General features: G+C 40.1%; 1 protein-coding gene across 1 annotated transcript; it reads left to right on the top strand.

Moving 5' to 3' along the window:
- The first annotated feature begins 6012 nt into the window (after window positions 1-6012).
- On the top strand, window positions 6013-8587 carry LOC119731251 (lactadherin-like). The gene is made up of 4 exons (XM_038204346.1): window positions 6013-6223; window positions 6865-7006; window positions 7380-7551; window positions 8205-8587. Exons 1-4 carry the CDS (start codon window positions 6013-6015, stop codon window positions 8349-8351), a joined length of 672 nt encoding a protein of 223 aa, XP_038060274.1. The 3' UTR covers window positions 8352-8587.
- The last annotated feature ends 3447 nt before the right edge of the window (window positions 8588-12034 follow it).

The raw sequence follows: 12034 nt of genomic DNA, 5'->3' as shown, positions 1-12034 counted from the left end.
AGCACCGGTGACTCGCGTTGCGCACGCAGAATGCATATTTATGAATCATGGCGGTAAAGGTACCCATAATGCTTCCCGTTTATTTTTTTGGAATGAAATGAGTCGCCCCGATCACCATTCGATATTGCAGTTGGTACGAGCAGTATAACAGCATACAACGAATAGCTCTTTGTGCAAGAATTCGTTTCAATTGAAAATTGAAACAAAAATGTTTTTATATTTAAAAACCAAACATAATTATAAACATTCACTGACTCCAATTTACAAATAGAGCTTTTGTCAAGCTGATTATAACATGGCCAAGTTCGCGCAAGGATTATAGTTGACCAATGGTTAACTAACGTTTGCCCGAACTCTGTCTAGTCGACGATGGTTGACTACACTAGTCGACTATTTGGAACCAGCCTACTGGGGTTGGTTGCTTCGCTGGTAACCAATAGTCGCGCGCAATCATAACGCTAGCAGGGAGCCAGGATCCAGGAGTTTTGCGATGACATTTTAACCAGCGTTTGACTAGAGACGTTCGCACGTCGCTATCAGTGCGCAGGCGTAAGGTACGTCACAAATCCACCACTAGTCGACTAATGGTCCTTGCCCGAACTTGGCCCTAGCTGTATTCGTTTTCAAATTTGACATTTTAAACTTTTTGAAATTATAGTTTAATTTATTTACTGCAACACAGTGATTGTTATATTTTTAAATTATCAAATGTTTACTACAACACAGTGACTGTTAAGGTTCAAGGGGCTCTCGAAAGTGTTGCAAAAAGCGCCCTCTCTTGTTCATGCACGGAGCCCATAAAGCATCAAATCATTATATCGTAGAGTTTTAGGTTAATTACTGGTGGCGCTGTTTACAGTGGAGACTGGGGTCAGCGTGAGGTCAGCATGCACGCACAAGCAGGCATCGCTGTCACGCGCGTGCGCGGGCAGTTGAAATGCCGTGCAGATATGGAGTGTTGTGGATCGTTCACGGCCGACCGGCTGGCTCCGTGAAACTCGAGGCTCCATATTCGAGTGTTGTTCATGATTACTGAGATGAGGTAAATCTCAAATTATTACACTGATTAATTGTTCTGAGGAAGTGATTACAAGCCATTTAGACATTGGAATGTTATGTGATTGCCTCCGAGTTATTTTGTCTGTCCTTTTATTAAATAAAATTGAACCCCGACAACAGTACACCCTACAATATTATGAGATGAACTGTTATCAATTTATTTTAAGCACAAAAGGCTCTTAAATTATTCATTTGCAAGAAAACAAACTGACTCAAATTCTGGTTAGAAAATTATTTTCGCAATTTTGCCACAATTTTGAGTTCTCATATAATATGTCCAATTTCGTTATCATTGTACATGTACGATTACGTCCCTGTGCTGTATGTGCCGGCAGCTTAGGGTATATTTATGCACAAAGTCTATGGGCAAATGGCTCTAGAGGTTTCACCGCCAACATTTCGTATTCCAATGCCTTCTGACTTGTTCGGCTTCTGTCAATACTGCCTTGACAATCAGAGGCAAACTATATTAATTGCAATATCTGTAATATTACGGCCCTCTCGATGCGTATCGTTTTCTAAAGGTTCGTTGTTTACGCGGTTCTGTAATCAAACAACCTTGATTGCTGCTGAGGATTATGTGTTTATTACCGGAAGCCGTCTCCGTTCGTACGCGGTGCCGCACCGTTTCATATCGATTTCTGACTGTTTATGACCACGATGGTCTTTATTGTTCAATTTCAGGACGATATTTTGTTAATTTCAAGACGCTATTTTGTTAAAACTGGAAACTGTAATTACAACGTGATACGCATATTGAAAGATTGAACAAATCATAAAAGTTTAAGCCTTCGTGGCAAGTTCAGGCTCGTTCGTGATTGGCTATAGGCTTGCTATGACGTTAGCCTGTTCGTGGCCTGCGGCTGCTTAGGTGCTGAGGCGAGCGAGTGGCGTTTTGTACTCGATCATTTATACGATCAACACTAACGGAGTCTCGATCATTGCGTCAATCAGGTTTGGTCTTAGTAGTCAGGCTCTTTCCTGATCGTCGTTCAGTACTCCACATGCGTAGCTGGTGTGGTGTGTGTGTGTCATTCATTGCATCGATCAGAGAAAGAATTCCAGTAAAGTGTTAAGTTGAGGCTCTCTTCCCATTGTTGTTCAGTAGTCGCGTTGGTGTGTGAGTCGTTAAATACATCCTAGCGCATTGTGCTCAGAATACACCTGCATCTTGGACAATGGACGGTGCAGCAGCTTTGGTTCTGATGTTGTCAGCAATGGCAGGTAAGATTTAATAATCTATCACCTTGAGTACGTCGATCCTCCGACTGCCAATACCAGACAAGCGTCAATATCAGACCTGCTTGCGGAAGTATTGTGTCCCCACCCTTAATTCCAAGTACGTCAGCCACTTTTTCCCCCCTAAAATTGAGCAATAATGTTGGTTGGCCAATTATAATCCAAAACATAACCTCACTTGTTAGCGCGACGGTGACTTCTAAAGGGAGCGTCATTACATTTTTGGTGAATATATTCATAGTTTCGATATTTCCTTCAAATTATTTAAAATTCGGTACATACATTAGTGGGGTCAATTATGGTGATCCAAAAGCTTAACTGAAAAGCCGAAAAGCTGTTTGATGCCTTTTCTACTTTTTTTGCTTTTTTGCTAAACAGAAAGCAATTTGAATGTTTTGTTAAAATGCGTTTTCTAATTCTGACAACATTTTTGATCTGCTTTTCTTGTAGCAGAAATGCAGATGTCCACTTGTGAATTTGAACCACCTGACAACAAGTTCAATCTGCTTTTCTGGTATCTTAAAAGCAGATGTACCTTTTTGAACCGCCATTAAAACCTGCTTTTTTGAAGCAGAATATCTCATAGGTAGCAAAATGCGTTTTAGCAAAAAGTTCAATCAGCTAAATTTATGGTAGCAGAAAATCAAAAAGTACCAAAGCGCATTTTAGCAAAATCTGCTTTGAATTTTCTTGTGACAGACAATCAGAAAATTAGAAAACGCATTTCGACAAAAAACGTTCAATCAGCTTTTCTGCAATTCTGTTAGCTGAAAAGCAGATGTCAATTTTTTAACCGCCAAAGATCAATACACCTTATTCGCGTGTCGGCCATGTTAAATTCAAAGCGAGGTAAATTCTTCATTTGTTGAACTTGAGAGTAGAAAGGAAAGATTCATTCCAAATTGCTCTCATGAATTGTTAAGAAACCATCATTGATTAAACATACCCTTATGTTTTAAACTACCTTTAAAATAATGAAATTGAGGATGAGACGTCAAAAAACACAGGTATGGCACCATCCTATTCAACAGTTTACAATTTGTCAAATAGATTCGGGGAACATGATCGAAAATGGTTTCCTCGGATCGTGAATTACGTCTAGTCTGGTTCCCTGACCTCACAATTCCGCCCGGACGTCTATAAATTGTAGGTCAGGCAGCTGCCACCGGGCATAAAATTAACATGACGACCCTTTTTTTCAAAGCTCAGCTTCGTCACCGCTTGGACTTTATAATTGAAAGCTTTTAAAGTTCCGATCAAATTTAAGAAAAAAATGCTTCGTATATCATACAGTTCGATATTTCTTTAAAGGAAACATTGAGCTCAGTATTAATGATGAACTGGAATCTTCAAGTTAGGAACCCATATAGTGGGCGAAGCCGAAATGAAGACCAAGCCGAGTTTTGGAATACACGTATAGGTGACCGTCCTCCGATTCCAAAAAGGAAATGACGCAGAAAAGCTCGTTAATCGCAACTTCGTCCCCAGTGCTTATTTTAATTCCAGCCTCGTTTCCAGAAGCAGGCCCTGGATAGGACATGTTTTCCTGTATCCTGATTCGATACCGAAATTGGCTAGTAATGGATTTGTATCGTGTACTTGGTGTTGTTATTTCCAACATGCATTACATGGGTTGGCGATCATTGTCATTATAACGTCAACGCCTTCTCAAAAATATTCATTTTCTTTCCAATTTGCTCATTTTTAATATGAATTGATTCTGTTTTTACCCAAGACACCGCATACAAAAACCAACGCAATTGTAACGCACAGGCAGGCACCAGAATATTTCTCTTTGCATACGTGTTAAAAATTTAAGCACGTGCAATTGATCCAATACCAGGGTGAGAGAGCTGGTAATGGTAGGCGGGTACTGCTCAACACCCTGGGAACGAGATTTTGCCTCTCAAACTCAATGCAACCAATGAATATCAATTATCAACTCAACTTAAAAAAATAACAAGCATAACAAATATAAGTAGTCAGAATATTTTTGGTCTGGGAACCAGATTTAAGCGGGGGGGAGGGGGGGGGGTTCACCATATGACTGTCACCATTTGACAATAGAGGACGCTCTTCGATTTGTATGTATGTATGTACATGTACGACAAAAAATGACTCCACAAGGATATAAATGGTTGTATGTGTGTCCGTGTTTATGTATGTTTGCAGACATACATAAAGACGGACATTTTACTCGTTCGTTATATTTCGCGATTTCAATGAAGTGCAATATCAATATCTTTTAGCTGTTTTGCACTGTAAAATACAATGCACATATAGTAATATTAGGTTAAATATTTAAAATATTTACGAACTGGGATAAAATGATTGTGGAAAAATGAGGATGGGGACCCCGGATCAGAGGCGACGCATGTAATGCAGTAGGCTTACACCTCAAACATGAATTGTTTTTTATTTGATTGTCGTATAGTTGTGAAAAATACCAAGTTGATATTTTACTAGCCACATTGTTTTATAGAGCGACCATTATGGCATTATGGGCTAGCATCTATGTTTTAATGTAATTAATTCCAAAGTGCTGTTGGTTGGTGTGGAGAGCCAGCAGAGGGTGTGTTACTCCGGTCCCCCACCGGAACCTGATCCTGATAATCCGGATGACTGGATGAAGCAAGTCATGCAAGAGATACGGAAGCGTTGCCCGGGAAGGAGACAACCCACCCTAGCGGGTAAGTCGTCCTATGATCACCCATACGTTAGATATAACTAACAAGCATGTGGATTTGTTCTATCACAAGGTTATGTATTGTATTGAGATCGAACTTTTGTTGTTTACCGAATATCAAGGTTCGTCGAAGACTGCAACTGACGTTAAAGGCCTGCTGAAATAAAATATGTTTCATGTTTGCTTCTTTGCCTCAAAAATGTTACACGACTCCTCCCAATTAAAAAAAATATCCGGTGTATTTTGTGACTTGGTGCCAAGTCCGTATTTGTTTTGCGTACGTTAACCGGTTACTGGCTCCACGCACGCAAAATATCGCTGCAATGCGCGCAGTCTGGTTCCCAGACCAAATAATGCTGACTATTTCTGATAAATTACCAACTTGGAGAAAACGTTTTCAATTTTGTACACAACATATGGGAGTTTTTTGATTTTGATTTATTTGCGAACTCTATGGGAGCACTCTGATTGGTTCAGATTCCAGAGTGTATTCTAGGCCGGCACGGAAGATCATTCTCATTACTTCGAGGGTTTGTACTTTGTGTTGTGTAACATCACAAAATTCATTATAGGGCATACACGACTCAAATAAATCAAGTTTATCACAATGATACATTTCTTTTCGATACACAATTGAGCAAGCTGAGTGTATTGGTCGTTAGAAACGTCGCCAGAACTGCAAACATGTCCCTGACGTATTGAGAAGAACTCCACATGTAACGGAATGAATCAATGAGACCTCATTTGCATAGCGGTGCGCGATTGGATCTCACCGGAAAAATGCACTGCATTATGTATTTCACTGCTTGCATATATGAATAACGGTGCTAGAACGTAGATTATACGATTAGGTACTAGTCGTATACCAGCCGCACCGATGGAGCTCGACTGAAGTTCACGGACAAAATACGGGTTTGTAACGACTTGTCATCAAGTCTAGCAACTCCCCAGAGTAAAACCAAAAAAGAAAAGATTGAAAAATCCGTTGTTGCATGGTCATGCACATTGAATTTTCTTCCAAATTCAAAATGTTTCTCACTGCCGAATTCGAGGGAGGGGAGGTTTTTTTTATATTTGCACTAACGAGGCCCTACTATCAATCTAAAACCTACCCAGCTGGTACGGAGAAACCTACCCCACTTGATACGGGGAAACCTACCCAAGCCGTTACGGAGAAACCTACCCCAACTGGTACGGAGAAACCTACCCCAGTTGGTACGGGGAAACCTACCCCAGCTGGTACGGAGAAACCTACCCCAGCCGGTACGGAGAAACCTACCCCAGCAGGTGCGGAGAAACCTTCCTCATCAGCTGGTACGGAGAAACCTAGCCCAGCTGCTACGGAGAAACCTACTTCGGCTGGTACGAAGAAACCCACCTTATCTGACTCGTGGAAACATACCTTACTTTAAGTCGTCGTAAAATATCCCATATCGTAGGTTTGACTAATAAGCATATGGATCTGTTCTTTCACAAGGTTATAGCATTGAGTTTGAACATTTTAAATATATTCTTTTTAACCGTTAATCAAGTTTCATCGAAAGCTGCTTACCCAACTCCTCCCAATTGAAAGAAAATCCATTCAGGTGTTTTTGTGCACCCCCCCAGAGTAAACCCAACAAAGATAAACAACGGAAAAACCATTGGTGTATTGTCATGCTCATTGTATTTTCTCCTAAATTCAAAACGTTTCTCACTGCCCAATTCGAGGGGGGGGGGGGCTTTTTCTTATTTGCAATAACGAGGCCCTACTATCAATGTAATGTTTGTAAGGTAAAATTTGCAGTAACGATCAAATTATCATTCTCTCAATATCACTGTTTTTTTTTTAAACTATCAATATGAATAAATATTTCATTTGCTTACTCATTTGTTGCCAGCAGAGTGTTCCAGTCTGCAACCCCTTGGTATGGAGGACGGGACAATCCAAGATGATCGCATCACGACGTCCAGTATTTGGAGCGCTACATATCCAGCCCGGGAGGCACGCCTCAACAATGACAAGGGATGGTTAGCCTCGAGGTAGATATCAAAGGGAAATACAACACCTGACACTTCACTCTCATATTCACTCTGTATCATTACAATGCCACAAAACCCTCCTGAGTGTGTTTAATTAATGAACATCTAATTGCCTCAGTGGGGTTTTGTTTCTGTACGTTTTGTTTTATTTTGTTTGGCATTGTTTTTCTTTTTTGCAATGGTTCTCCTTTCCATTATCCAAAAAAAAAAGTTATCATCTCCGGCCAAAGCCCAACCCGGACTCATGCGCATTTGAATTGCACACTGTAACGAGTTTTAATAATAATATTTGATTTTCAAATCCATTCCACAAGCGGATTTGCGGAGTATCGTTATTTCATTGTTCCTCATCCTCTCTTCACTCTGTGTACAGTGACGACGCCAATCCCTGGATCGAGGTGGACCTCGTCCAGAGTACAGTGGTGACTGGAGTCATCACACAAGGCGCCGGCCGCGGTTCGCATGTAACTGCGTACAAGGTGGCGTATAAGAAGCAGCCCTCATCCGACCGTGAACACGTGACGGATGGAAACGGAAACATCAAGGTAAACATCAATCTTTACTAAGTCTTGCTGTAAGCTACATTAAGCTTTCGTTCGTAAAACAGTTTTGAAAAGAAAATGTAAAGGTTTTTTTTCCTCATATTTTGTTTGGGCTTTTATCGCAATATGATAACTTCATTATTTACGACTTTCTACGGTTCCATGCTCATGCAACCATTTAGCCATTTTGAAATCGCGTCTGATTATACCACGTGTGAACAAAAAAGCATGTCCTGCTTTTGATTAGTTTTCTCAGCTATTTTAAAAGATTTTTCATTCAAATTCACCAACTCTATCATTCAATTTCGTCCACGAAAAATTTCACACGCTTAAACAAAACCAATTTAGTCCAATTTAGTCCAGATTTTGGTCCCAAAATAGCAAAACGCTCTGAAGCTGAAACGGAAACGTATGTCTATAATGTCTATAATAGGTCATTATGTCTATAATATCGCTGAGAATGTTCAGAAAAGTGAGTGCCCACCCAAGATAAGCAGTTTACTTTATGCAGTTATTACGGTTTGTTGAAATTCTGTTTCGAAGGAAGACCCCGTCAGCTAAGAATGCCCACCTTTTTGAAGTTTTGGTCCTAGACTTTACTACAAGTAGGCTATTTTTATACAAATCTTCGTTTATTGCGTTGGGATTCATTTCAGGTGTTCATCGGTAACACTGATAGAAACACCCCGGTCACTAACCTGTTTGACGAGAGTGTGGTGGCCACGGTAGTACGCATTGAGCCTACTGAACGGTATGCTCGTGCCGCTCTGCGATTGGAGCTGCTTGGATGTCGTCGTGGTTAATTCAGCTGAAGCATTCAGGTGATTCTCTCCGATAGCGCTGACAAAATTTCACTCTATATAAAATAGTCCGAGAGCCCAGTGAGGTTTAATTAGAATATCGCGCACAAAAGGTCTGATGGTGGCAGCGAGTAGGTGGGGGTGTCCAACCTTCGAAACCGTTATTCTTAAGTGTCACACCCCGTGCGTTTGGGAGGGGGCACCGCCTAAAGACCCCCCAAAATTGACTTTTAATTAGAATGTCGCGCACAAGCACGATTCCAACACGAAAAGATAGTATTCGATGAACTTATCAATGACCAATTGTTTAAGAATGAAAAATCCCGTGCATTCCATGCTTAAGAATGGCCTAATTACTGCTTAGTTATTCACCTTAAATTAGAATTTTGAGCACAAGCGTGAAACCTTTACTAAAAGCTAATTAACGTGACCAGAATGCAAGATCCGCAGTTTAAGAATAGATTTTTCCGGTGCATTTTGTGCTTAAGAACGAGTTAAAGTTCAAAAATTAGTCGCCCGCTAAGGAATTATTTTTTTGTGTGTTTAATTAGAATGATTTCCAGTACATTCATGTGCTGGGCAGGCTTTTCTACATAGTAAACAAAACATCTAAATGCCATGACAACTTGACGAATTGGACTATAACGCGGACATTTATATGTATTTCTCAATAATGTGAAAGGTTGCATTATTGCGTAATTCGCAAAAGCATTACTATTTCGAACATTTAGGCCGGCGTAATATTATTGCATGATAAAGTACATTGCAGCATTTTGCAATTCTGGGGGTTATGTTATAAAGCAGTACGTGCGTAGAAATGCTTTTGCGCCGGGGGATTATTTCGTTAAGCTATTAAGCATGTGCATTGAGAAATGTTTCGCTATGGCGGTATGTTTTTACTTTTTCAGCCGTGCAGAAATCGGCCTCCGCACCATACAATAGTAATTAGCGGTAATAAAGCCGTTCTTAAGTAGATCATTGCGTCAATCAGGTTTGGTCTCAGTAAGTCATGCTCATTCCTGCAGATCGTCGTTCAGTACTCTACATGCGTAGCTGCTATGCAATGCGATATTGTTTATGCAGTGCAGCATTGGTTGTGTATTGCAAATAGGGCTCATATTCCAAAAATCACAGGTTGTAATAAAGCTACGCAAGACAATTACTCCCAAATCAATTAATCATTTAATTGTTGTCTCTGAAATAAATCATCGTTGTTACTTGAGATTACAGACCATTCAGTTGCCAGTTGTCCTTGTTATTGTGTTATTGCCTAATTAACAGAAGGTTTAGGGATCAATTCTTGCGGCGGTAGATTTCCACCCAAAACGAGCCTGCATCCTTTAGCCTTTAGACTGCTTCGTGTAGTCTAAAGGTTGCAGTCATGGGGCTCGTTCCATACTTTGAATGGGGTCGCTGTTCAAATGCTACGATAATTAATACTATTTTACACGATAGTGTACAAATACCCCCGTTACCAAGCAGGCTCTTTTCGTTATTTTTTGCAAAGGCCTATATTAATACCACTACATGTATTATTTTCTGCATTTAATAGCACTGAAAAGTGGGGGGGAAAGTACAAAAGCTTTTAAAATGCGCCGTTTTGATGTAGGCAAGAGTATACATATTGATAATACATCTACATCTTGAAGAGCCCCTAGTGTAATGCGGTGTCCAGCCCCCCCCCCCCCCCCACCGCTTTTCGCATTGCAACGGCCAGGCAATTTTTGGATTTTGGTCATCCCCCATGACACCCCATTCGCCGGCATTACTGCTGCTGCTTCCGCTGCTGATGCTATTATTCATTTACAAGCAAGTAAGGTATTTTATAATTATTTGGTGGTTTTTTTATATTTGAAAAAAAAAATGCATAATACCTTTACAGAAAATTGGGTAGAAGTATCTATACACCCAACGAATGCATAATATAATCGAATGTTTTCAGTACAATGTTTTTATCATTTGACGTTGTACTCTTACTGACTCTGCTTCGACTGCATAATAAGTTCTGTTACAGGGCCATTAAAATTAATTAGGTATAAGTTATTCTAGACATTATGTCGGCAGACTGATTAATAAGTGATAGCAGGCAGCCAGTTGTAACCTCCATGTGCAATTAGTTAATTAGCAACAACGACTAGCAAATTCTGGTACCGAGGGTCTATTCCATTTAAGATGGCAGTACATTATCCCGCCTATTCTGGGAAACCAACCATGTCGAGGGGAAACACCCATCCACCCACCACCCCCCCCCCCAACCTTTGGCATGCACCGATCTTGGACTTCCTGAAACATATTTACCGCTTTTTGTTCAAACAAAAATCTTTCAATTATATTGCAAAGTGGGAATATATTTAAAATTAAAGTGAAATTAAATCACAGGTAATAATACAAACGGCATAAAATGAATTTCAGTCTACTGTTAATGCAATCATAGCCCATTATAACTTGTTACATTTTCTACTTTATTGTTTTCAAAACTATTAGAAAAACAGCCACATTACTGTTTAAACCTCAATTATGAGTAAGCAAATTCCCGACGGATTTGGTTAGTTTCCAGCATGCATTGGACCATAACGTTTCTATTATCATACTGGCCAGTTCTATTTTTCCATTCCAACCAATTTAAAATGGCTATATCGAAAGACACACCAGATAAAATTTCATTCAAATGACAAATTGTCTTTCAAACAATAGCTGCGCTCTCGCTTCACATTTTCCCAAAGTTAATTAGCGTTTCATTGCGGAGGTTCGTTAATGGAAGCACGCTTGTTGGCTTCAGGGCATTATGCGTTTTAATATGTCGCCTTTTCATGGCATTCTAACGACCCCTTCAAAATCCTATGATTACGTTAATATCAAGGACAAAACTTTTTAATTGCAATATCTGCGCTCTCGCTTCACATTTCTCAAAGTTAATTAGCGTTTCATTACGGAGGTTCGTTAATGGAAGCACGCTTTTTGGCTATAGGGCATAATGCGTTTTAATAAGTCGCCTTTTCATGGCATTTTAGCGTCCCCTTCAAAATCCTATGATCACGTTAATATCAAGGACAAAACTTCTTAATTGCAATATCTGCGCTCTCGCTTCACAATTTCCAAACCTTCATTAGTGGTTAATTATAAAGGTTCGTTAATTGAGCAAGTTTGTTGGCTTCAGGGCATTATGCGATTTTCAAGGCAATCTATAACGTCCTTATCACAAACTACGTTATTACAATGTTTGTACATTTTTGTATCATAATTTTAACGTTCCAGGCTAGTTCCTGATTGGCTAGGTTTGCCATAACGTAATTTTGATCCGTGGTATACGGCTACGCAGCTGCTGGGGTGAGCTGTGCCGTGGTTTTTCCTATCGGTGATTCTATCAACATAACAGACTCTCGATCATAGCGTCGATCATAGCGTCAGACACGGTCTTATGCAAATTCCCCATCGTCGTGCAGTACTCTACATGCGTAGCTTACTTCTAGTAGGTCGCGTTGGTGTGTGTGAGTCGCTGAAGAATACAAACAACAAAACGGATTGCCAATATTTGCACTTATCAGACAAAGTTTTGGGCAAGTTTTCGAGTTGAGGCTGTTACCCGATTTTTGTTCAGTGGTTTAATGCGTAGCCTTTTAATTCGCGTAGGTGCTTGAGTCATTGATATAGGCTATACATCTATCGCATTCGTGCTCTGAATTCAC

This window comes from Patiria miniata, unplaced genomic scaffold (assembly GCF_015706575.1).
Source record: "Patiria miniata isolate m_02_andy unplaced genomic scaffold, ASM1570657v1 HiC_scaffold_1, whole genome shotgun sequence".
Taxonomy (NCBI): Eukaryota; Metazoa; Echinodermata; class Asteroidea; order Valvatida; family Asterinidae; genus Patiria; species Patiria miniata.
The sequence above is the reverse complement of the archived record's forward strand: the minus strand, read 5'-3'. Positions and strand labels throughout refer to the sequence as shown.

What these genes read in the sequence shown, in the direction of transcription:
- LOC119731251 (XM_038204346.1), top strand. Translation starts at nt 6,013, where the DNA reads ATGTTTCTCACTGCCGAATTCGAGGGAGGGGAGGTTTTTTTTATATTT. An exon ending in GGGGAAACCTACCCCAGCTG is followed by an intron (nt 6,224 to 6,864) that starts GTACGGAGAAAC and finishes ATTTGTTGCCAG; the next exon opens with CAGAGTGTTCCAGTCTGCAA. An exon ending in AAGGGATGGTTAGCCTCGAG is followed by an intron (nt 7,007 to 7,379) that starts GTAGATATCAAA and finishes CTCTGTGTACAG; the next exon opens with TGACGACGCCAATCCCTGGA.